The 27,689-nt window shown below is 38.9% G+C and overlaps 1 protein-coding gene and 1 long non-coding RNA gene across 6 annotated transcripts in view; one reads left to right on the forward strand and one right to left on the reverse strand.

Moving 5' to 3' along the window:
* The window catches only part of LOC111566330 (uncharacterized), a 39,154-nt gene extending 23,509 nt beyond the window's left edge, over positions 1–15,645 (forward strand). Inside the window, exons 2-3 of the long non-coding RNA XR_002745987.3 lie at positions 13,112–13,195; positions 15,510–15,645. This is a non-coding gene — a long non-coding RNA (uncharacterized LOC111566330). The remainder of the gene's footprint in view (positions 1–13,111; positions 13,196–15,509) is intronic.
* Positions 1,936–27,689, reverse strand: part of fgf13a (fibroblast growth factor 13a) — a 101,871-nt gene continuing 76,117 nt past the window's right edge. For all 5 annotated transcript variants that reach the window (XM_035946653.2, XM_035946654.2, XM_023266876.3 and 2 more), the window contains 3 exons: positions 25,151–25,254; positions 9,884–10,082; positions 1,936–3,941 (listed from right to left, as the gene is read on the reverse strand). In XM_035946653.2, the coding sequence (XP_035802546.1) occupies positions 3,805–3,941; positions 9,884–10,082; positions 25,151–25,254 (440 nt within the window). In that variant the 3' untranslated portion in view covers positions 1,936–3,804. The remainder of the gene's footprint in view (positions 3,942–9,883; positions 10,083–25,150; positions 25,255–27,689) is intronic.

Consider the following 27,689-nt stretch of genomic DNA (forward strand, 5'->3'; position numbering starts at 1 on the left):
TCACATCACCATCTCCGAACAAGGCTGGCAGCCTCCGTTAATGAATTGGACTGTCCCATGCTAATGAATGGAGTCTAGTGATGGGCAAAAGGAAATGAAGGGAGTAGGGGGATGTCAAACTACATGAACGATGAAGTAGCTCATATCAGGGCCTATATTACAGAGGCCTATTAGTCCTCCTGTCTCTGCTGGCGATGGGCGTAATGAGGTAGTCTCCAGGGGCCAGATTGATGCCTACTCACACTCACACTCCAAGGATGAGGAGTAAGCTTATTGTAAAGTCGAACAAGAGGCGATAATAACCAGCCAAAGTCTTTATCGCTTGTGTGAAATAACATGACTCAGACTTATATCTTTAGATCGATGTAAGGATTTAAAAAAACAAACAAAAAAAAACATTATACTGGGATCTGAGTGTGTATGCTGTTTAATAAATTCAGAAAAGCTGCCTATTGGAATGAAGCAGAAATTCAGCATGTCTTTTTGTAGTTTTCTTTTATTTTTATTGGTGGTTAAAGGTCGTAGCTGTAACCGCACATTAGTGGCACTCTGGAGAGAACATTAAAATTATAACTGCAGGCTTTTGTGCTGCTGATGTCGTTCAACAAACAAGCTTGAGCTGCAGGATTGTATTATAATACATGCTTAATTATTAATTAATTATAGCATTACATGTTTTTTTTAATTTATAGCTCTTCATTTTCACATCTGTAGTGCAAAGTATAATCAAATTCCAGTATGCAATACTAAAGGTACTTCATCTAAGAGAAACATTTTGTGTTTAAATTCCGTTGTTGTCCAAAAACGCATCCCTGAGAAACACTGGCTGACAAGTTTCTTTATTATGGAAAATACAGCCACTATAGTTCATTAGAAAAGCTCCACAGATCAATATTAAGAATTTAATTGAAGAAAACATCAGTGTTCTTGCATTATCCATCGCACCACTACTCCCTCCCCACAATAGTGTTTATAATCTGTTTGAGTTTTGCTTTCTTGCTTGTTCTTTGAATCACATTTTGAGACATGCTCTCTGACATCCAGTGTAGCTGACAATCAGAGCAGAGTGATTATGGACGTAACCCCTCATTTAAGAAAGTGCTTCTTCCTGAGATGACAGAGAAAGTAAGGAAGACGGCTGACCTTATTAACAAAGCTCCGTAGGTTGACACAATGTCATGCCATCACTGAGATTATTATTCTATCCTGGCTTGTCTCACCAGTGATGGACTCACCAGGTAATTATCACCTTGTGTTATGTCCTCTCTGCTCATATTAAGACCTTATAGCAATTAAGTGTTCTAATTTTATCCATCAAACCATATTTGTTGTTGTTGTTGTTCTTGCTTAATTATGTAAAAACTTGACCTAGTAAAGTCTGAAGTTCTACCAATGAAGACGGAACCTAAGGCTGTCTTGTGCCTTTGCTCAGATATGATTTATTGTCTAGCAAGAAAAGATTTGAATTATTTTTACTGAAAGTAATCTCATGTTTAGCCTTTGGGAAAAAGGTAAAGGCAATCTTACTTGCTTTGCGAGATTACTAGGCCACGGCAGCACTTATTTAGACGCAGGGAAAAACCCACAGCAGTGGAGCAATTTCCAGGTATCAAGTCTTCTATCGTGTCCAAAAGAGATATTGAGTTATTAGATTGAATGAGCCCTAAGCCTTTACACCAGCTGCAACTCTGAGGCAATTACAGGCATATCCCACCTCTGTATGACACTGGTGTCCACAGATAGAAAGATGCTGGGAATGAGTGTATGTTCAGGAGGGCTTCAGCGATGCAGGCCTTTCTATAACACCAATCAGTGCAGATTGTTGAAGCTGAGATACAACTCTAACTAACAACCCAGTGTTCTCTTTACCTGCGATGGCTCGTCGGCGGAATAAGTCAGGCAAGTAATTGGACAAAGGAGAAAGTCTGACACATATTAAAAGTATATCTTAATATAAACATTTTATTCAGTGCATTTTTGTGTATACAACAAATAATAAACAACTGGAAGTTATCAGACAGCCACCATGTCCGTCTGTGTATGTTGTTTTATCAGATTTAGCCTGGTAGTTTGGAACACATGATCCAACATGGGTTAATACACATAGCCTACATCATGCAGCCCTAGACCAGAATTTCCCTGCTTTCTCCCATGCAACAGATAGGTTCACCTAATACAGACTACCTCCAGAGGAAACCCAGAAAACAAAGTCTCCCAGAAGCATGTACCAGAAACAAGTTATGTAGCTGAAGGGAAGAGTACATAGCCCACAAAAAGGGTCCTTTTTGTACATATTTGTGTTTGTACATGCCCTGTGCAAGAAAGGGAAGATGTCCATTTTTGTATGTTTTTGTCTTTTTTTTTCACGTTTACAAATATGACGTGTCCTATAAAATGTTAAGCCACCTAAAAGTCCACAGTATTCTTTTTTTTTTTAATATAGAAAATATTGTCACCACAATAAGTTACTCAAACACATAACAAGCATCCTGGGAAAGGGAGCTCTCACCATATTCATATGGTGAACTGTATCAGTCAGTAGAAGTTGACAAAAAGGGATGGCTGGGGGAGTCGAAGTATGACACAAGCACAGAGGGAGGAAACGAATCACGAGGACAAGAGCTAGAGACATTGTGACACAGTGGTAACAGAAGGGAATGGGGACAGAATAGTCGTTTCATACCTCGGTCATTGAGCATATCAGCTAAAAGCACAACATGAAGCACGCTGCCAACTCCAAAATGTTTAACATCATTTCCTTTGTCCATTGTTCGTTATTCCCCCAACAAAATCTTTGCTTTCTTTCATCAAAAATGTACAGTGAAAAAAAAAAATCCAGCTTTGCCTTTATACTGGCTTGGTTTTCAGCGGCTTAAAGGGACACTCTTCGTTCTGTCTTTGGTTTGCTGGAACCCTTTTCTACAATGAACAAAAATACAAATACTGAACAATGGCAAGGGAAGAGAACAAGAGGGGACAAAAAAACAAAACCAGTTATCAAATAAAAAGCTCTCGGCTAATTCATAAAATTAGCGAAAACAAGGTGCAGCTGTGGCATCTCTAAAATGAAAAAAAAAAGAAAAACTGCAAGAGAGCCACACTGTCCCTTTATATTTCAGGTCAGTTGAACATAGGCTTCATTTTCCCATGCTAGAGAGCTGAGTCTCTGAGCGTGTGCACTAGGACGCAGGAGAGCTACCATCTGGCTGGCCACAGTCCCAGCAGCACTAGGCTGTGCCTCACCAGGGAGTTTATAGGCTTTGTATTCACAGAAGCATGGATGAGACAGAGATCAGGGCTTGTTCTGTACCACTGCAGCCTTGTAGACCAGCACCATTACTGGCTGCCCTGAACAACTGCACGTCTACCTTCCCATCCCTGCCTGACAGATGCACGACTGCTTGGTGTTTGCATGACCTAAGAAAAGTTATTGTCCACAGGAAATTAAGTAAGAACAAAATAAGATAAAGATGAGCTAACTGGTATGCGATCATCACCAAAAGAGAATGACCAAGATAATAAATAAATCTCAAGCCCAAAACAAAAATTCTCATTCATTTTTTTTTTGAAATCCAAAATGATCTATGTGCTGTTAATTCTTACTATTGATGCTTTTTTTTTGATGATGACTGACCAGGATGGTACCTAGCTGTTTTTAATTGATGGTGTCTGGGCGTTTTATGTGTGGTTTGTTGTCGTCGCTAGTTCTGAACCGCTGATCGGAGAAACAAGTCTGCTTGGATTCACGCTCTGCTAGAGGTAAGGTTTCGTGGTTCGGCCCCAGGCCTGGGTTTGGCTACCGGGCTACGTCGACTCATTCTGGCTCACGGCTTTTCCTCCGTTGAGGACGGCTGAGGCACTCCGACTCTTGGTGGGCGTGCCGCTGCCAGAGCGAGAGAACTCTGTCAAGTCATGTAGAGATGGCTCTCTGTACATCGCCACTGTGGAAACACAAAGTAAGGGACAATCAGAAAAACTGACACTATACGTTGAACACACAGAACAAAGCGATAAACAAGAACTGTGACAAATATAAAGAGTACATGCAGCAATAAAAAGACACTTTCGTGGAACTTGACTCTTTCATGGTGGTTAGAATAAATCCTGATATTGTATAACATGATATTTTTTAACTGCATGACAGTGTCTTTGCATTTAATAAACTAGTTCCTTCATAGCTGTAATAAGTTAGCCTGCAAAGCTGTCAGTTTATTCACACTCACAGCATCAATGACATTTTCTCTCTGGTGGTCTTTAAGATTTAGGTCAGGTCTCTGGGAAGACCATCCTAGACTTCTCTCCTGGGTGAAATATTCCTTCAACTAGTGAATGTTGTGCTTTGGATCACCATCCTTCTAAAGATCCATTTCTGGAGCTTGAATAATTTTTTGGCTGATTTCTTCACATTTGCATCAAACATTCCTCTGTACATTTCAGAGTTTATGGTTCCATCAGTAAATCGTAATTCTTAAAGAAAGAAACCAGCGCAGACTCTGACGTTTCCATTTTCTTCATACTAATTTTCTACTGTCGGGTCCATTTAAGTGTAATTTGGGCTCTTGCCAATATAACACACTTTCAAAAGCGACTGTGCATGTTCTTTTGCAACTTTTATCCTGGCTGTCTTATGCTTTGAGCTTAAGAATGGTCTCTTCTGTGTCACTCTCCCCATTTGCTGAGCTCATTTTGCCATTTTCTGATACCACTTTAGAACTCAAGACATTGTTTAATCTTTTGACTTTAAAATCTGAGCTGAGACCCAAGAGTTCACCCAATGCATTCAATTTGATTGTTTTTCAGGAAACTAACATATTAGCAAATATTGATTTTAGTCTCATGTTAACACCTTTTCACCTGGAAACAGCCTCTCATGTTGTGTTTGCACTAAAATAGCTTCAACAGCTGCGGCTGTAACTTCTTCATGCCAAAACAAGTATTTAAACTGAGAAAATATACTATGTTTGTAAGAACAGCAAACCTATCTGTAACATTTCTCTATGTGACTTAACAGTTGCTTCATTTTAATGTCTTTTAGTTTATCACCTTTTCTCAACTTAAATTACCTTACTATATCAGCTAGTTATACTAATTTACAACTTAGTAACTGTTTAACCTAAATGCTATTAACTCATCTTTTTATGTCAGTGGTGAAGCCTACAATTAACAAACTTAAAATAATTTAGGTGGAGCTGTTGACATGTCTATTAGATTGACAATTAGATCATGTCCAACTATGTTTTTATTCCATTTACTGGTATGCTCACATTATTACAAGATTTATTGATTTGTTTTAGTAGAACACATTTGTTTAGAGCTGTGCTTAATGTGTTTTTCTATGGCTTAAATATCTTTTTTTAAAAATATGTATTTTGTGAACCAACCTCATGAACCTCACGGAAGACTACCGGACTGTCCAATTACTTTTCACAGCCAATGTCTCGTCTCCTGCAAACTGCTTAATCAAGAGATCCCCGTAGACTAGCTTGGTGCTGAAGTTTAAAAAAAAAAAAAATCCCATATTCACAGCATGGCATTATAAATTCAAGAGTCGCTAGTGCTTTAGCTTTGCTGTGTATGCAGCATTGGCCCAATCTGCACCCCAGCAGCCTCCTTTTCAGAAGAAATATCAGTAATCTGAGGTTCACAGTCTTTGGTTTCAGGATGTTGTCAACAACCTTCTGCCTAGAATGCTATTTGATGTTCGTTCCTGAGGGAATCTGTGGCTGAAACAGCAAACTCGGGCCTTCAGACACTTCACTTAGCCCAGCATTTTTTTGTTACAGCAGCAATCCAGAGACCATCCTTGTGTACACACATCAATCATTGGCAGGATTTTGCTGGAAAACTGCTGATGATCAGTGTCGGTCTTGTTAGTGACAGTACTGTAGGATTATAATATCACCTCAACACAATGCTGCTTATCATTTTTAAACAATAATCCCCAAAACAACTTGTAATTTTCTCTCCACACAAACCTCCCCTTGTTTTCTGCGACAGACGCCTCTTGACAGGCTACACGCTCTCCAGATAAAGGCAGCGCTTTGTCTCTTGCATCGGGGCTTCCTGTAAGAATTTTAAGAGGATTTTCCTGTTTGGGTTTGAATGACGTGAGCTGAACTTGCTTCATCCAGAGGAAGACAGAACGAGAGGCTGTGGGCTGAGCCTCTCACACTGGAACCAGCAGAGTAGTGAGTAATGCCTGGAGGAGATGCCATCACCAATGCAGAGACAGCTTCTTAATTGGTGCCCTGTAACACCACTGCCTCTGAATTTTTATGAGCTGCTGGAACAAATTCTCCTTTATTTGTCTTACTCTCTCCTTACTGCGTGGAGCTCTTTCTGAGCCACTACCTACATCTGAAACTTAAATTATGCAAAAGATTTAGTAAATATTGTGCATTACTGGATCATTTGAAGTTTATCCAAAAGATGGGGTATTACGGCAAAAGTATGTATTAAATTTGTTTTGCTCATTTTGGATTTGTTGTTGGACCTCAGCGACGCTATTTTTCTACTTTTAGATAAAATGCACAAAAGGCAGCTAAGGGGAATGGCGTTTGGTATCTGTTTGAATTAGTGTCTCACCCGGCCTATATCTATCCTTGTTATTCAGCTTCTTCACTTTCTCAATATTTCTCTCTCAGCATAAAGCAAGGCAATCATTCTCTGGGTATTGCTCTTAAGTTTGCTTGAGACCCCCTGGATGCTCCGTTAACTGAAAGTGAAAAGCTATTATAGCGATCTCAGAGGGCAGATATGGATTCTTAATAAGATGCTGGCTGGAGAAGCTCTGCCAAAAATGCAAGAAGAGGCAGCAAATAGAAGAAACGAGAAACTTGACTCCAAAACTGGAATATTCTACACTGCAATTACTTCTGGATTACTGAATGAAGCCCTTGATAGGAAACTAGGATAGTTACACAAAAATATAGAGCACAACTTTCACTGTCTTTAATGTGGCGGCGATGGATCTGGCCAGAAATATTTAATGTTTTCAGTGCAATTTTGTGGCTTAAGAGAACAAAAGAATACTTTTCATTGACATTTTCTGTAAAGGATGATGTGTATCTTAACAATTCTGCTTACTGATTCTGATACTAATTTTTAAGGAGCACAGAGTTAATGCTACGACAACAGTAAAATCCTCCTTTTGCATTGATGCATGAACAATAATAATAATCTCATGATAGGTTATACTGTACTATCTGCTAACAGTCACAGGAAACATTTTTCTTCTGCATTGAGTAATTTTACTTTTTTTTTGCCATATTACATTTTCCTGAATATACTTTTACAGTAAGTAACTTTTTTTAATGCAAGACTTTTACAGTGTGGTAGTAATACTTCTATAATATGACAATGTCTTCCTCCATCCCTGCCAGTCACAGCAAACAAACAGCAGTTATATGAATTAACATATGAACTATGTTTCTACCTAGTCAGGTTAGCCCACTTTAGTCTAACTGCCCTTTAAAAAATGTGGTGACGTAGGTTAGTGGGTGTGTTGTGTGAAGTGAGTCTCTCCCAGTGTGTGACGGAAAAACCCCAGAACCGTGTGAGAGTCATAGCGTTGCTACAAAGTGTAATAAAGTTAATGTAGTCAGCTGCAACGTACGTTAGTAAATTGAATAGTTGCAGAAAATGTTGTGTTTGTTGTCACAGAAGAGAAATAAAGAATCGCTCTTCCTGTAATGGTAGTACACCATCCTCCTGTTTTCTCTTCAACAGATGAGTTGTGTCAAATGTTACTAACAGAAACGCAGAGCTAGATAAGGTCATCGTAACCATAGCGACAGTGGTTTCTTTTCTGGTTTCTTCAGTATTTTGGGGTTTACTTTAACAAATCTGTTTTAATGATGGTAAAGCATTTTGTAAAGTAGCATTTAAGAAGACCATTATACAATTTGTGCTGTTTGCCTGCTAGTCCAACAACTCAGCAATGGTTGAGTAGATTTACTGAGAATGTCAGACCTGTAGTTCATAAGGTGTCTGTTGTGTTTCTATCCTAGACGACACAAAAAAATCAAGGCTACACTGCTGTTCTGTTTGAATACTTAAAAATAATTAGTGAAATGTGTTAAGGAACCCATGAGCAGACTTAAAATGATTATTTCTTAATGATTTCTTTGCAAGTAGAATGTCAAAGCAGGTCTTCGATGTCCAATCTTAAGTATGTACACATTAATTCAGGCTTTATACACCATTGTATGATACTATACTGTACTGATAATTATACTCCTAATTAGTATCGTCATTGCAAATCACAATATTCTAAGACAATTTGGTGTCCATTTAAGTAATGAAGAGATAATTCAGTGTTTGTTTTTTTCATTTTGTCATTGTAATGGACTGCATTGTATTTAACGTTGTTTCTAATATTATGTATATCCAGCTTCCATACATAAGTGGTTAAAAAGTTGGAATCATCTTGAATGTAATGCACTCCAATACACAACCCCATTGTGGCATCAGTAATAAATATAAAGTACAAGTATTACTTTTCTGACAATGTGAGCAAAAACTGAATTTTTTTAAAGTTTTCTGTAAATAAAAATGATGATAGAACTGTTGTCTTGGATTGCGTTAGATGAAACAGGCTTACCTCATAGAGGAGCCAGTTCACATATGTCTGTATATGAATTAAATGTCCATTTTAATAATGGACAGTTAGACTTATTTTACCTAAATATTAGGCATCATGATGTGCGTGTGTGGAAAACGGGGTATAAACAAGCCAGATGATGGATCCAAACTGTACTCAGCAACCAACAATCTAAAGAAACTGCCCTGTTTTCTGTATTGTTTGAGTATTTTGCTCTGCAAGCCTTTCATATCTTACTCAGACAAAAAAAAAGACCCAGAATGTTGTTCTTTTTTTCTTCTCTGAACAAAACACAGACTCTCTCTCTGTCTCCTCTCCGTTGACAGGTGAATCTGTGTCTTGTTGAAGATGAAAGGACTGTGGCCTTTTCAACAGAGAGAACAGAACCATTTCTCCCCTCTCTCCTCCCTGTTTCCTCTGTTGTCCAAAGCCACACACAGCATCTGGATGGGTGGGGTTTTCTGTGACTTCAGTGAAAATAAAGTCCTGTCTGCTGCCATTCAAAGCATTTAAACGTGCGTCTGTTTGCAAACAATGGCTCAGTCTCGTTTTGCGCAGTGTGACCAGCCAGAGCAAATTACTGAATAGGTACATATCAGCATCTCTCAGAATGTTAAATAGCACAGTCTTGTAGGAAGCAGCTAATTTAGTCTTTAGCTAAAGAATCTCCATGCAGGCCTCAAGTATTAAGATGAGAAAGAAAATGAGGAATTTCAATCAGAGAAAACTGGTTGTTCTAAGGTCTCCTACTGTGAGAAACAATTCCCTTGCCAGCTAGAATAGCCACATGCCTGAATAGTCAGAAAGAAGTTTCTTAACAGATTATGTAATTAGAGCAACTTCATCCCTGAAGCTGAGCATTGCATTGTTTGAGCAGTCAATATGCTGTGTTATAACTGCACGACGAATCGCCAAATGCTTTTGGAACCCCACCAGCACACACACACACACACACACACACACACACACACACACACACACACACACACACACACACACACACACACACACACACACACACACCTTTTCAAAATCAGATTCGCTTATAAACGTACTTGACAAAACGTAACTGCTTACGTTTTTCGAGTCTAGGAGTATGAATGCACTGTTCCCATCTGTAAATATCACATCTCCCCCTTCTCTATGATTTTTCACAGCTTTGACTTGCTATTCAGCTTGGAACACATGGGTGGACGACACATTGCACAAACTAATTCTGATTGAGCACAATCTCACCGCTGAACGGTGAAATGTGAAAGAGGATCTGGCTTGCAGACTCACCTTTTAGAGGTTTGGGTAGGAAGTGGGCTGCTGGCTTGTTCTTCTTGACATGATTCCCCTTCATGATTTCTCCTTCCTTGTTCAGACCGAGGTACCAGCCCCTGCCCGACTGCTGCTGCCGGTATATCATGGAGGAGTATGTCACATAATAGTTCTCGAACACCGACTCCTTGAATTTGCACTCTGGTGTAAAGTGTTCCTGGAGGAGGGAAGACGAGATACAGTGTACAGTTGTTGCTGGACAGTAGTTCACAAGGTTCCAAGAGTCACTGACATCCTGTTATGAATAGAAGCAGCTGAAATGCAACAGTTCATTACTTGAGAGTGCGACTTAATAACGGTACATTGCGCTGCACATCCAACACACACTCAGAGCGAAGGGACCATCTCCGGGCTCAAGTTCCCGCTAATGTTCTAAATCTATTCATTCCATTTACTGTAGTGAATAATGTAGCACTTTATAGCATAGATAACAGTGATATGAAAGATACAGAGGAGCATTAATAAAACATACAGGCAAGATGAATAGTATATTCTCATTTGGTTCCAGCTGTTAATTATGCATGGGCAGTTCATTATCTTTCTGAGTGTCGTCCATTTAAGACTTTGCTGGACAAGATCTTTTACTACTGTCTTTTGACTTCTTATGCTTTGTGTTTAATGACCTTAAACTACAAAAAATGATTAAAATGGTTTCAAAAGGTGCGATTAATAGGATTACATGCAATCCGTATGCACTTATCAAACACAAGGTTGCCCATCTATCTTTTTGTGTTATCAAGGTACCTCCTTGTCACTTTTGCTGATCTGCTGGTTGCAGGTTGACTCCTTAGAGACATGCAAAATTCATCTTCCAGACTCCACACTGTGCAAGAGTTCACTCGCCCTTTCTGTTAGAATCCCGAGTTTCAATGGGATTTTGCCATTAATGCTGCAACACTGTGACTGAGGTTTATTTCCCCTGAGGCACGATTTTGTGTGGGTGTGCGCTTAGGTGTCTGAATGTGTACATTTGTCCAATTCGTGGAGCTGCTTGGGCAGTGTGCCTGCAAAACAGGGTACAAAACTAATCACTTAGAAGACAATTGCCCCAGAGAGAGATCGAGCGACGGCGTGTAAGACGGTGCATGAGGCGACTAAAGAGAAGTGGAGTTAGTCAGCAGTGAATTATTCTGCTTTAAATTCTTCTTCAAAGGACACTTTGCAAATGAAAATATGCAGAGTATATGCAAACAGCACCGTAAGGCACAGTTAGACACAGTTGGAATAGCTAGTGGCTGAAACTCACAACGGGTATTGTGAGCTTTCTAAGAAGGAGACGTGTAGATACCTCTTTCAGACCAACGCAGGTCTTGCTGGGCTCAGTGCTAACCTAATTAAAAAACCTCACATCGGTGAGAGTGATGACGTGTCCCCCGGGCCAGAGACCTGCTGTGAGATCATGACAAACAACATGTCACTACCAGACACCAAGTCATCTATAACAGCCTCTCAATTTTTTTTTTTTTTAACAGTTTAAGAGCGTCACTCTTCATGTGCAGCAGTAACCGGACTTCAAAAGACTGAACGAGGCTCATGTCTGATGATGATGTGCTTTGCTCTTCTATTGAAGCCTTTGCATGCAACGCGGCTACAACATAGAAAAGCTATGTAACCTAAAAGCGGTGAACTGTAATAGATTGGAAAATGTTGAACTTGTTAAAAGACCTCCACCACTTTGTACTGTGCCTTTTGTCACATCAAGACACAGAGCCCACTTGAGACACAAAGCCTACACCTACCTATGGTGACTGACACTCGTTTATCATCCCCTCTCCCTGATAGAGCCGTCACAGACCGGCACTGACAAAGATCTCTGACAGAAACATCGCTGAAGTGACAGAAAGCTTGCAACAAACCACCTCTGTAGGATACATCCTGTTGGCTCAGTTCCAGTCCTCTGTTAAGCTTCAACATCACAGGGGTACCAAAAATTCAATTTGAATTACTGCTAAGCTCATCAAGGGAGCTGCAGAACCATTTGGCAGCTTATAGTTATGGGTCAGAAAGAAATCTGTCCTCCATATGATGCTTATTACAGACAGGACTGCTTTTAATCCATTTAAACATAGAAGCTGAGGGGCTGGATAAGTAAAGTGACTATGCATTCACATGAACACTCATACTTGTATCCAATCGCTGTCCTTTAGGTGCTACAGCCAAACAGCAGTAGTTGCTAGTGTATGGAAAATCACATGTATGTATGTATTCATGTATTATGTATTGTATTTATTTATTCATGGATTGCAATTGTTCCTCCTGACCATACAGGCTACTGGGTCATTCCATCTAAATCATTAAATTTTTAGAACAATTTCTGCCCAGCCATCTCTGATTTGCCTGAAAATTTTATAGCATAAAATATGGATAGTTATAAACATATCTGTGAAATTTTAGACTGCTATATCAAATACAAATGGCCCAGAAACCCAGTTTACAGACATTTTTTTGCACATTGAAATTGGAGTCTGTGTTTGAATGAGTGGAACTGCAAAAGATAAAGGCTTGAAATTTCCACAGTTAGTTAATATTTCCTGAAATAGTTTCGTTCAAACACAACCTCAAATTTCAGTCTTTTAAAAAGCCTGCTAAAAGTGGATCAAAGGGCTGTTTTAAAGGTAAGTTATCTCTGTAAGTACTTGATATATCAATTTAAAACTTTGCATATGCTGTTTTAAATATCAGTTTAGGATTAAAAGTTTCAGGGGAATCAGAGGTGGTCGAGCAGAAGGCCGCTGACTATTGAGATGGAGCAACCCTGCTCTGAGAGCCCCCTTTAAAACACTTTCAGTGTTAATGAAGGAGGACAAAATCCACAGTTCTACAAGACTCCTACCTGCTATTCATTTCTGCTGTTTGCAAACATTTTAGTCCACTGATGTGTCAGCCTGTCCATCCAACACTGTGACCAAGGCCGTTGTCCCATTGGCTGACCAGTTTGCCATGAAATGTAGATGTTATTTGTACTCATATGTTATATGTCTTATTATCCATTTAGCAAACTGCCATTAAATCAAATTTTCAAAGATGTGAATAATACTAACGACCTTTTGGCCTTTCCTTGTCAGCACGGTCAAGATAAATATGAAATATTTTACTTTGGTAAAAAACTGCAGAAAGCTACATTATTAGGACATTTAAAGAACATTTCAGCCCATTACTGGAAGATTTTTGTTGCTTTTCTTCTAGATCTTGGAGAGGATGCCAGACATTTTCCACGATAGACATCAGTTTGTGCAGCATCTTCCTCTCCAAACTGTTGACAGCTCCAAAGTAGGTCCAGCACAGAGCCTGTGTTTGTGATCAGCGTATTCAGTTTGTTTGCATCACTAGCTCTGATGTTTATGCCTGCCAGATTTCAGCAATATTGCACTTGCAACAACAAGAGTGGTAAAAAAAAAAAAAAGATTTGCAGTGTCTTGGTGAACATATTAAAGGACCTAAGCATCCTCAAAAAATACAGACTGCCTTGGCCTCTAGTTGCCTAGGCAACACAGCATTGTCCTTCCAGTGTGTTGTTGAGGTGGACCTCTAAGTTATTTGTATCCCTCAAATTATAATTTTATGGAAAGAAAGTCAGCTCAGCCTCAGAGTAACTGTGATCTGCGTGTGCACAGCAGTATTATTTTTCTGTGTTACAATGCTAATCTAGTCTTGATAGCAGGGCCTGTTTTTAGCTTTTTGGGGGACCTGTGCAAAATCTTGTTTGGCTTCCACCCATTCAAGCACTCGTGATTACACACCAAATCTCCATCATATTCCATGTACGTACAAATGAGACCAAATGCTACTTTTGACACATGAAAATGTATTTTAACTCAAGGAAATTAACTACATGATTAACATCAAAATCAAAATAAACATGGCATTTATAAAGCAGTAACCAATAAAATACCATATCTGCTATGGAATTATGTGTGATGCCGTTGCCCTCCCTCCACTAAGCTGTCTGAATATCTGACGCACTAACACCCTTCAGCTCAACAACATGCCTGATGCTGTGAAAAGGGGGAGCAGGAGAGAAAGCCCTCCAATTAATGTTGAGGAGACACTGTACTGAAAATGTAGTAGCATCACGCTCTAACCAGCTGAAACGACTCGCCATCACTCGCAAAGTATGCACACAACAGACTTACGTTTGAAAGGCTGTGTAAAAAATCAACCCTTTTAACTGCTGAACTTCTCTTATTTTACAGATTTTCCCTGATTTGTTAAGAATCCACGTCCACATTAAAGATCTGTAATTTCATAAGCGTGAATTCATTTTTTCATGTTTAGCAATCAAATTATGTTATTTTTACTGTATTTGAATTAGCAAAAGTATTGTTAAATATAAGACATTTTCTAGTAAAATCACAGAAAAAATGTGTAATTTACATATTGATTATACATGAACAACTGTACATGATGTTCACACCAAGAATCTGCATTTTTTTGAAACAGTTATTTATTCTTTTACAAGGTGTGGCCATAAAATGACACGATATTACTGTACGTAAATCAGGTAAAAATGTATATGTATGTTTTTACAGGTAATTGCAGCTATTTTCACAGTTTCCCAGATTTATTTATTGTATGTTACATTATTCTACCATTTTCAAACTTTTTTTGGCGCCCTTGCTCCCAGATTGTCACTGTCACTTTTTAAAAACGTATTTTGAAAAAATAATAATGGTGCTCACATGCACATAGCAAGAACAGACTCTCCTTCAAAATACAACTGATTTGTGTGGACACAAAGAACAGAAAGCTTAGGCCAAGCTGGAACAAGTAGTGTGAATATTTTTTCCATGTTGCTGATGTGCTGTTGTTACTTTTTTGGCCACACAGTAAACTGGTTTTCTAAGTTTTCTCTCTTCAATCCCCTGGAAGACAGATTTTATTTACAATATTTGGTGTTCTATTGCTTTCTTAATCTTTTCCTTTCTCAATTGTTAATTTCTGCACTGTTCACCTCCATCATTATCTCATTGTGTTCCTTCTTTCTTGCTATATGAAGTCTCTTGTTCAGCCTGATGAGCAGCAGCAGTTCTTAGGGAAACTGGGCAGCTTCCATCTCAGTTATGCACGAGCAGCAGTTGGAAGCGAAACAACGGGATGCTCTCGAGCCAGGAGTTCTGTTCTACCTCTAATAATGAGCTTATGTGGATTTGGCTGGTTACACTCCTCCTGGAGATGAATAAGAGTCTATTGATAAACAGACACATACAGATAGATACAGGCACAGTTAGAGCCAAGATGGAGGAGCGGCTGCTGGCCATTACTGCTGTGTTGGAGTGGGTCTCTGGACAACAGGCTATCTCAGACTGACACAAGGAGGGGCCAAAATGGCAGGGGATCCCCATTTCTATTCTGTGATAGACAGAAACATTCAGATTCTTTTGAATGGGCTCCAGTAGCATCTTCTTCACTCAATAGCGTCTCTATTGTTCACTAAAACCAATCTCCCGTTGAAAAAAATATCACATCACTTTAATCATGACTCCAGTGCCAGATGGAGCAAGGGAAATCACTTTAGAAACAGGAAAAAAAGGAGGACACTATCTGCATAGAAATAATACCTGTCTTGTCATCTCCCTCCCTGCAGGTCTCTGTGGTGGTTTGGCTAAATGGACTTTTAATGATCCCATTACACTACGTGGGCTTTTCCTTGAAATATGCAACTATGACAAGTCCTTGTCCAAACGATGCACAGCTGGCAACCTCACTCACTGAAAGTCTAGGCAAGCAGTTTTGTAAATATTATCACAGAAGTGTTAGTGTATATGGTGCTTTTAGGTGCTGATTCTCTTTCGTATAGAACTGATTGAAGTGATGGAAAATATGATGAAAGCTCTGGTGTGTTTGACACAATAAAGATTTAAATGAGCTGCCTAATTACCCCTGCTGTATAAGTCGGTTACCTGTTCTTTGCCCTCTGTAGCCAAGAGAATATTTGCACTGCTGGCAGCTCTGTAAAACCTTTCTCTTCATTTTATAGGAATGAAATAGGGAAATTCAGTCCATCCCTATTCATACCTCTTTTCTAAAGCTTCTGTGTCGAGGGTGAGTAATGTTTTTTTATCTGACTTTGTACACCTGTCTGCCTGGTAGACAGGAGCAAGAAAGAGAACAGAAGGACAGAAAATTGAAAGCTTTAGTGTCTTCTATTCATGTTTTATATCAGCTTCGTTGTTTAACCTAATACAGTGCCAGCAGTGACATCTATTTTTACCTCCCGCTTTCCATTAATTTTGCAGGATTTGTTGGTATTCACAGGGTGCCTTACATATACCTGTGTGCACAAAGGGCGTTTCTTGCAATTGAATTTGGATTCCATTGGACAGTTTTCATTCTAATAAAAACTATTTTCACATCCAAAGTTTACAATTTAATGTCATGAAAGTATTTGCAAAGTTAAAACAAGCATGTATAACGAGACATCAGGATTTATCTTGTGTGAATTAGAGCTGTAGAAGCATGAAACTTCTCCTAAGATATTCTTGCATCCGTCCTTCTCATCTCTCTGCTCTCTTGACATTTTCTGTAGTGACAGGAATGCAAATGTTGTTTCAGTACAGTTTGTTCACTAGAATGCAAACAAGCTTATTCAAATGCATAAAAAACATCTTCAATGTCCGTGTCTCACCTCCCGATTATGTTTGTTCTTGCATGCAGAAATGTCTTAAACACAGATTAATTTACACGTGCATCTTATCTCATGGACAAAGGTCAAGGGAGGGCAGAGAATGGTCTCATGTTTTACAATGAGGGAGGATCCCGACAGAAGTTATGGCCCAAGCTCTTTACAGTCTAATAACTGCCTATAGGAAGGCGACATTTAAAGGCTGATAAAGTGTTAAGTATAGTGTGCTAATGATGTTTCCCTGCCATTCATAAAACACACAGACTTAACATGCTCACACGGCCCAACTGGGAAACCTTTTGTACTTACACACACAATGTAAAATGAATATTCCATTAGCAAGGCAGTTATGTCAAGAAAACACTATCAATTATGATGCACTCTCAAACTGTACTCTGTTGGCTTCAGGGGAGTAATTACAGTCCAGCAATGTTTTCCTGATCCAATCAGCAGGAGGAGAAATACTAACGTAATGGATCTGATCTCCTCTGTAAAAATATCGGCCAAATTTTTCACAAGTCAAGCCAAATCAATGCTGCGCACGGCCCCATGCGTATTCAGCTGCCGTATCGAAGCTGAAATGACACCAATTATGCCAGTACAATCAGGGCTGAGTGCTGTTCTACTTTCTTTGCAGCCACATCGCTACTTGTGAGAGTCGGAAACACTGGCCAGTCGACACAAATCTTGCAAAAGCTGACTTTTCAATGCCCTGGTCTTTTCAATGGAGTGGAAGTGGATTAAAAGGCACTTTTTTTTTTTTTTTTTGCTAAAGATGAAGTACACTCATAGGGTTGGGTTGTTTGGGAGTGCTTTAATCTGGTGGAAAAGACCCTTGTAAATACCAAATACAAATAGGCACACCCACACACGGTACACATTCACTCCAGGAGCGCATACACACATACACACGCAACACAAAGTAGTTAATGACACAGCTCAGTGGAGTGAAACCTTACAGCAGCGGTTATTTACCAAAGGCATTGTGCTTGCTAAATAGCTGAAAAGGCATGGGTGTGAGCCAGCTACATATCTAACAGGAGTGGACTAAAACAAAGATGCCTAGTGCACAACAATATACAGACTTTTTTTATACCGTCTGTAATTTTATTTGTGATTATCCCACAAGCGTACAAATAACATGTCATTGTTATATTCTGAAGAATAAAATATATTCTATTATACCCTCTGCGTCCATTATACAGGTCTGCAGTGACTAAAATGAAGCCTTGTTTTGAAGGGAGATTTAAACCTAGACTCAAAATAGGACATAAATATATTAATTGGCTCGAAATAAAGTGTATTTACCTGCTTTTTTTGGTCTTCTTTAGTGCATTATTCAAATTACCTTTCTTTCCATTTCAGATATTTAACTCTTGCTAAATGCATGTCCACTGTGTTTTTTAAAATGACTGACATTGTGTTGAAATCTTTTCATATACTGGATGACCACTGTAAGGATTTAACTGGCATAGAATTTCGGGCACAACAGTCTGTAAACCTCAGTGTTCCTCTGATAAATATGTCCACCCCAAGAGCCTTTAACTCTATTGTACACACATGTAAACACAGTGCAGTCTAGACGAGACTCAACTGGAGCCTCAGTGACTCACACTAATTCAAATATGACCCGCCAGGAAATTAATAACACCACTTCAAAGGCACCTCGTGAGATATGTGCACACCACTTAGCTCGGGATCTAAAAAACATACTCGCAAATCTATAAACAAGTCAAAAAGCTTGTATGAGCTTTTTTTCGATATTAAAAGGGTAATGAGTTGGTTACTGAGTTTATGCAGATTGTCTTAGATGATAGAGGATGCTTGCACAGTTCTGGTGCAAAACTTGCTCCACTACTTTTGTAAAAGTAGACGGACAAAAAGGAAAACAGAGGGCAGTAAAGTAAAATACATATTAAGTGGTTCTTCCTCTCCCACACATTGACGCTGATGGATGAATATATTTTCACTGGTGCATTTTTCCTCACCCACACATGTGCACTCTTTTGCTCACTCTTCATTTTTCTCACACACTGTCTTTTTTCTTGGTGTATGTTTTCTGCCCCTAGATGTACAGAACCCACAGTTATGTACAAACAAATTCACACACACCAGATGTATATGTGAGTCAGTACAGTCTGTGCTCAAAAAGCCACTCAGATTAATGCCATCAAAGTAAATGTTTAACATTACAGTCAACCTAAACATGAACATACATTTCTAATTTAGTGCACATTAGAATTTGTATCAAAATTGTGATGGTTTTTTAAAAACATGCAAATCACGAGTCCTTTTTTATTATATTCGCTCACAATTCAATCATAATTCCATTCATGCATGCACTTACACATACACATGTAGTATAGTGGGAGAAATGTTCATCGTAGCAGCAGCACTGCTTTCCCCACCCAGAATACGTCATCTGTTGTCTCTCCACTGTTGATAGGGATTCTCCCCCCAGTGCTATTGGCTGGCTTCATGTGTGGCTTGAAGGCAGCACTTTACCATAGCAGCAATCCCAGTAAGACAGGCGCTAATAGGCAGCCAGCTTCACATTCAGTTCAATTCTCTTTCTAATTTCACTGAAATAGAAAGCTCTACAACCCATCCCCCTCCAACTGCATTTTTCCAATTTAACGCACGGACTAGTGTGTACTAGGGCTGGTATTTAAAACCACATAGATGATACACTGTGCAGCCAGCAATATTACATTACAGACAGTAGCTTTTTATGCTTGATTTACCCTTCTCCATTTGTCCAAAATGATTTTAACCAAAAACACAAGAGAATAAAATCTAAATCCATTTTCATTTTCATTTGTTTCAAGATGAGCTTGGAGGAAAGGATATTCATGATTGCAATACAAAGTCTGATTCTAGCATTCTTTGAATCCTGGTTCCTGTTTTTGTTTGTAAAATCCATCTTTATACTAACAAAATCCACGTATATATCATTAATCAAAAAGTGGCAGTGAGGTAAAGTTCATCTACAGAGTGTTATCTTTTCAGAACAGATATCAGAAACATATTTGAAACCCCCAGATCATCGCAAATGCACACAGTAAAAGAGAATACAGCATTAAAATGTAAAAACGAAACAAGAAATCCAAACAGGCACTAATTAAGCTGCTCTTTCTTAGTGTCTGCATTGTTAACGGACATAAATTCCCAAAGGAGTCAGTTGAGAAGCCCAACTATGAGAAACACAGCGACTGTAGCTCACTAATGTGTATAGTTGTGAGACTAGAGGACAGTTTCAAATGTAATCATGAGGACCTTCATTTTGTGGCTTATGAGAGGACACTTTTTCTTAGTTTACTCTGGATCGCTAAATATGTGAAAATTCTCTGTCTCATCTTGAGATGGGTCAATTTTGAGGTCCTAAAGAGATGCGTAGTCTAACTGGGTATTATCTGCATGGCAGTAATTGGATATAAATGCAAAGTACTTACTTACTAAACATTTAAGAGGCAAACAAAATAGGACCCACATTATAACCTTGTGGTACAGACTGTGACAGTGCGTAATTAACAGTATTCAAGAGGGATTTCATCATTTGCCCAGAGACACCCAACCACTTCTGCAGTCTTACAACTTTTCACAATCCACAGTATGGAAAAGTACACTGAGATTCCAACCTTGATTATTCTCCTGCATCTCTGTGCATTCTGATTTTACTGAAGGATCGGCACAGAACTGTTTCAGTGAAGTGCAACAAATGGAAACAAGTCTGAACCTCAACAAGAATATAATGCCCATCTACTCTTGCTTTAAGCTGCCTGGCATCCAAATTTTTCCCCTAAATCTTTGGCAGTGAAAGACAGAAATAAGAAAATACTTGTACTGCTGCTATTGTCTGCACATATTCTTTGCCAGAAGGACCCATCTAGTTTAAATGGATTCTTTGACTTGCTTCATATGCTTCATTACTGACAGACATCAAACTCATGTTATTAAAGTCATTCACTGGGAGCTGTGGAGTGGCGAAGATGTATGTTAAATCAGCATATAAACGTGTGTGTGCGTGGGAAGGGGTTGAAGGAGTATGTTTTATTTCAATTATTCCTGTATATTCTCCTCAGGCAGCTTAGCGGGAGCAACACCCATAGATCTGTTGTCAAACAACTGCTACACTAGAATGTAATTACAGACAGACCATACAACATTTGCAGAAGGCTGCAGTGATTATGTTGTCATTCTTCTGGCCCTTCAAATCTTACATGAATGAGCTCTTTGTTTTTGAACATAGTTAACAAGATATTACATTTCTTTTCTTTTGATTAAAAATGGAAGAATACATTTAATAGTAACATAACATGGATGGCAACTTAGGTCTCTTGTGTCTGTGTTTAGTGTCAAACAAAAACAATAAAAATAGTTGTGATATGTTTCAACTATTTGCAATATAGGAAAATACAGCCAGTTGGATTCAAATTATTAACTGAATGCTATTGATCCCTTTTAGAGATGAGAGCTAATTTCTCCAAAGAGAAGCATTCAGAGTGGACCAGGGACAATCACTGAGTTAAAAATACTGTTTAAAGACTGCTACTATTACAGTGATTCAATGATTTTAAGTCATTTGTTACAGTGATTATGTAAGCAGCAGTGTGTGACTGAAGTCTTTTACTTACATTTAACACTGAATAAGTCTGTCTGTTTGCATTGATTCAACCGCAAGTAAGTTAACTTGATTAGTTTCAGGTTACACTTCATTATCAGTGGCTTACACCTCTGCTAATAACTGTATTGTACCTTTATAATGCTGCTGCAGCTGTTTCCAGCAAATCAGTCTCCTGTTTAGTGTGCCTTGTCTTTTGGTGCTGTTGTCTTTCTGAAGATCTAATGGCGATGCATTTTGTTATTTAGAAAATGACTTCTTTTAGCTGTGTCCTTGTTGTTTGTTGAGTTACCTCTTATTAAATCTAACTCCATAACTATTTGAAAATCACTGACGTAAGTGTCTTTCATTTAATTAATGTTAGTTGAAAACATTAAACCTATGGTGCCAGATAAATGACTGAAAAATTAATGCTTAAACTTTTGCATTTCAAAATAAAAGCAGAAAAAATTGCACTGAAAAACAAAATACAAACATTTAAAAATCTGTTTTCAATAAAAGGTTAATTTTCCACAATTGTCTATTTGTGTCAAATTGCAAGCTTAGTGTTTTATTCATTTAGATCATTATTATTTTAATTTATTTTTTGCTGAGTTTTGTAATTGTAATCAGCAAAATTTTTCTTCATGTCAGTCCTTTTATGCAGACAGTTTCTTTTCAGTGGCAGTGGTTTTCTGTTTCAACGCTTGTTCACTGTTATGGCATGGAGGGGAGGTGTTGATAGGAGGGGTTAGTGAGAACTTGATTTCCATATAATCTGCATATAATTTGTATACTGCAAAAAAGAGCATCTTTCTTCCTGACTCCCGGTCTGCCTGAAGCATGGATGTATTTATGTGTAATACATCCATGCTGGTGGAACTGTCTGACAACATTTGACTAAACTGGGATCAAATGTAAAAGAAAGTGAGTATTTCTGTGACTTGCTGCCGATGCTAAAGGCTGCTTGTAGCTCTCCAATTTAATCAGAGCTTATTGCCTCTGCCCCCTGCTGCTGCCACCTGCCCTCACTTACTTTACAGATGGGACAGTTGATCTCAAATGAGTCTCAGGCTGCACAACTATGCAACTAACCTCCACGAGTTTAAGTAGAACTCCTACACCTAAAGTAAGCTGTTTTTCTTAACTGTTGTGTTTTTTTCCCCACATGGATTTAAACTGGGTTTAAATTTACCTTTAGCAAGCTTAATAGTGTCATTCTGGTTTGTTAGCAGCCTGCCTAGTGCTTGCTGACCCTACTGCTCATGCCACTGCACTAAACCCAGATGTGCAAGGGTTGAGGCTGCCGAATATTTTATGTGTTTACTAAAGCTCGTTCAGCAGCAATAACGGTGGCCTCTAACATCTAAGGGAATATAAAGACTTTACTGGGTGAGAGACTTAGCTGCCATTAACCATACATTAATTAACAAACACAAATTTGCTAACGTTAGCTCTTGTTCAAATGCCAAACCTGCAAGTTGTTAATTAGGGATGTCCCAATCAAAAAAATGTTTTGCTCCTGATTGAATGTAAGTCATTTAATATTTAATATCTGCTAAGAGTCGATACATTTTTCTAGATAATATGCACTTCAAATTTTGGAGATTAACTGTCATACCTGGTTGTTTCACCAGGAGGAGCCTCCTACGGGTTATTACTGTAACGACTGGAGGAGGTGGGCATTTAGCATTATGGAAGTTTAGCTAGTAAAGGAGCACGGTGACAAAGACTTCTATGGGGCTTACTGACTTCAGGCCAGCAAACAAATGTTACAAATAGTAGGAATTAATTAAGAAAAGTTTTCCTACATCCCAGTAGAACATCTGATGGCTCTTGTGGCTTTTTTTTTATGTTTCTGCGTAACAACAGATTTAAACCAAGGATTTGGCATAGTCTTTGGCTGATACTCATCAGTTTAAAAAAGAATCCTGTGATGGAAACCAAACCCAACTGTGGGATGAGGCTTGTTGGATCCATGGTAATAAACTTTAACCCAGTTCCGCTGTATGTGAGAAAAACAACGGTGATAGAAAATGGACTTACATGCAGTTAGGAAGTTGCCTTTGAGTTCAAAGTAGCTGCACCAAAGGTTAACAATCTTGTTAGGCAGAAAGCTTCAGACAGACAACAGGTCAATAAAAACAATATCCGTTCCATAGTATATAAACTATGTCTAGGTTATCACATTCTCTTCATCCCCTTTCATCAACACCTACCCTTTACACCAAAGTCATGACAAAGAGTTGAAACCACGGTATATGTATGTAACATCCAGGCTGCAGCATGCCACACTGAAAATTCCAGCTTTCTGACAGTGCTCACCTCACTTCATACAAATGTTCCACCAAAAGATTTCCCCTGTATTTTGCAGGAACACTGTTGCTGTTCCCTTATAGAACACTGATAATGAGGTGCAGCCAGAATGTTCTGCAGAACACAATGGTCTGATTGCCATCGTGGTTTTTTGAAACCGACGAGTGAGGGGTGAGTCTGGCTGTGAACTTGAGAACATTACGTACAGCCATAGAGCAATGACTGGTCAATGACAAGGTAGCCACTCCCTAAAGCCTGCTTTTCAACTATTTTACTCTTAAAGGGACTATAATTGACAAAAAACACCATGCTGTTTCAAAGGAGACTTGCAGAGAGGGATTGAGACCCTAAATTCATGAGGAAAATGTTTACTGACATAACAAATCAAGTGAAAACTAGAGTCATTTTCTTATCGACTTCTATACAATTAGGCTCATTTTTGCAGACATAGGAGTTGCCCCCTACTGGCTGTTAAAAAGAATGAGGATGATGGTACTGCCGTATTGGTTTCACTTTGGATGTCCATCTTGTATGTATGTTCAAGAATTAAAACTGAAAACCACTCTTCCTGAAAAGAAAAAGTCAGCATAATAACAATTACATTAAAATGAAGTCAAATATCGCAAAAACATTATTATTTTTTCCTAAATATGTTAAATATAACTTTTTCTTGGAAGCTGTGATTTGTCTTTATTTTTCAGAGAAACTTTTCTTCAGTGCCAATGCTTTTTCAGTACCAGTACATGTTTTTTCACCAAAAGTGTCGCATTGCCAGTGTTTCCTTTTTCAGTTCAGGTTTCATTTTCAATGCCAAATTTTATTTTCACTACCAAAATTTCAAGTCAGTGCTCTGGCTCCGTATAAATCTGTTTATTAGGGCATGTGTGTCGGTGTGTTTGAGAGAGTAAAATCAGAGCAAGAGTAGAGGAGCCAGAAGGCTGTTTTGTCTTCTTCCCTTATCACATTACTGCCCAAGTGTATAACAGATAATTTGTCAGTAGCAGCTGCAGAAAAAAGTCACAAGATCATTAGGTTTTGTTTGCTGTTTCTTGTTGCTATCAATCAGGAGACCTTTACCGTACAGAACAATCTTTAGTAATTTGACTATAAAGACCGTCTGTCAACAGTGAATGTGTTTGTCTGCATGCCCTCTGGATGTATAATCAACCAGCCTGTCAGTCTTTGCACCGATGCCTGCCACACACTGCAGTGGTGGCATTTGGGGAAAAACGACGAACAGGGACATTGTTCGGCCCGCAACTGAATTATTCATAACCTTGCACATTTAATCAGAGATGAAGAGCCAGCTGCCACGATCGGATATCTCACTCCTTAGCCTGCTTACACAATTCTTGACTTTTTTCAGGGCATTGAACTAGATCAGAAAATAATGTTCTTTTATCAGGCGTAGATTAGAATGATGTTGTGTCTGAGTGAGAATAAATCACCCAGAAAAGCACTTTAAGCCAAGTAACTTCTATAATATTAAAGCGTCTATATTTTCTCTCTTTCTCATGTGTTTGTGGTATTCCTTTGACCTGCTCGCATTTTACAATTCACATGTCTACCAAAGCACCAACATTCTCTCTGCATACACCTGGACTAGAAGGTCAGTCTCAAAGATCTAGGCCAGCATCCCAACCAACACACATTTGCTCCAAAGAAGTAGATGAAAGGAGACACTTACTGATGTGTACAGGTAGCCCTCACTGTTCATAGCCAGATAAAGTTTGGTCTGCACCCCCTGGATGGCCACCACTCGCAGCCCCACTGGAATAAGGTTGAACATGGCTGGAAAGAAAGAACATGAAGGAGTTTGTTTATTACACTTATTATATATAAAAATAAACAATTTATGCAACTTTTAAACATTGTAATGTGGCTACCTATGCAACTATTATGATAGTAATTAGTGGCTTGTATCTCTGTATGATTAGAAGAGTGAGTTGTCAAACCCCATCACTAATGCAGGTACAACATAAGGTCAGGGAGACACGATCTCACAAACAAATGCACAAAATTAGAAGGTAGAAAGAGAAATGATTTAAATGATCCTCAATATGTTGTAGAATTATACATATGACTTGAAAACAGAGGCTTTTAAAGTTAAAGTGTTGCAGCTTCATGTAATCCATGACAATAGCAGCATTGTTTTCTGGAAGTTGTAGTGCAGGAGGTGATTTCATACGGTTGTTGGTCAGATAGTGAAATACAGCAAATAGTGCAGGACATCTGGTGGTGCATTTGGTACTTTAATCGCTGAGAACCTTTCCGATAAAATAGCTACATGGCACTGGCACCCAACAAAGCCACCGTATGCTTGTGGTTTTAGCTATGTTGTCGCAATGCCGTTTTGTTGCACAACTCACACTCAACACACACACACACATAGCGAGCTGAATGGAAGTTGTTTTTCTCAAAGTGCCAGCGGCGGCCCAGCTGGTCAGTGAGGTACATCTCACCCTAATTAGTGTCGCCTGTACAGTACATGAGTGTGTGTATTTCATAAGGCACTGAACCCACAGGCTGAATAGAGGGAAGCACATGAACGTCCACCTGAGAGTCTCTTCTTTTTTCTGTTCCAAAAAAAAAGGAAACTTCTGTTCTATTGTACTGACTGTTCTATGATATTACTCCCAGACATTAATGCCATCACCACTGCTGTGGTGATGGCAAATACAGTAAATGATGTCCACAAAAGTATCCTTACAGCCCTCTTAATTCTCCCTTTAGAGTGTTAGGAGTGTATGTTGTTACATTATAGGGACGTCTGTGTTTAGACGCATGTGAGAAGAGAAAATCTCACATTGACACGTCAGTTAAGCTGTGAGTCAGCGTGTGCTCTTACTATAGGTCCTCTTGTCAACCACTTAGTAGATCCCTATCTGCAGACTCCTTTGAGCAAAACGTACTATAGGGGCTTTATGTTGGGTTGTTTAATTTGCTGTTATCGCCTGAACACTGCAGACCTTCCTTCTCATCAGGCTTTCATTGTAAACAGCGGGCAAAGGACTGCATAATATAATTTTCTTGTGGAGTAAACAGGTACTGCCAGCATTTTCTTGGTTCAGTGTGATGGCACTGTCCACTCGTTCTCTAGTAATCTGTGTTTACTTGCTCTCTGGTTCTTTTTCTCTCTCATTCCATCTCTCAGTTTGTTTTTATTTCTGTTTACTTCTTCAAAAGCCTCCTGAAGGGTCTTCTTATACACTCTTCCCTGGTGACTCATTTGAAATAATATATTTTATAGTATACAACGATAATGACAAAGGAATGGCAGAATTTTGAAGCGATTTAAAAATCCAGTGAGTGTACTTGTTCGCTGTTTTAGAATGACTTGACTGAAGACGAGCAATATTTCTAAAGCATCTGTCAAAACAAACACTGCCTTTGTCTAGCCTGTAGTATAATACTCAATAGCAAGCTTTCCTCATGTTGTCCCTCACTTTCTTTATTTATTTGTTATATAATCAGACCTGCTGTTCATTTCTCCTGAACAGGATTTCTGCTAACTGATACGGGTTTTACATGACGGAGGGTCTGTCACTCATCCTGAATTCCCACTTTCTGGTGCAGTACGGTTGAGTTACATTGTTATCAAACTTCAGCTCACACTAAAACTGCTCCATCTCTCAAACACGTAGTTAGTGACAGTCACACAATATTGCAGCTATCAAAACGTGGCTCCCTGGGGAAAGTCAAACATCTGTCTTGAAACTTTTGAAATGACAGTTGGGGGTATCTTCTCTTGGAAAATATCTTCGATGATGCCTGTTTGTGACACTCGATGCTACTAGTAAAGTCTCAGACAGAGAGGACCTATTATTTGCAACCGCTGCAGTGTTTTTGAGTGCATTTATTAAGACGACACACTAATGATAGATGGACAGAAATAATGATAATAAATATTTGGGTTGTTCTTACTTCCCTGAGATGCACAAGGAACAGTAAAGAATAATTATTGGCATAATTACTTAACTAGTTCACAGCAAATACATCCTCAATAAATGTTTGAATGGTCTCAAGCCACAGACAAGTGAAAGCAAATTAACACTGCAACTGAAGACTACACCAGAGCAACTTTTTCTACTTTTTCTCACGTTCATGAGTACTGCAATGCGGAGGCTCAATAATTTCTTGCCAGGAATTCAGGTTACAGGGTACAGATGGCCCGATCGGCAAACTTTCTCCACAGCCATTGTACAGATTGATCCATCTCAGCTTTG

This window comes from Amphiprion ocellaris, chromosome 13, assembly GCF_022539595.1.
Source record: "Amphiprion ocellaris isolate individual 3 ecotype Okinawa chromosome 13, ASM2253959v1, whole genome shotgun sequence".
Taxonomy (NCBI): Eukaryota; Metazoa; Chordata; class Actinopteri; family Pomacentridae; genus Amphiprion; species Amphiprion ocellaris.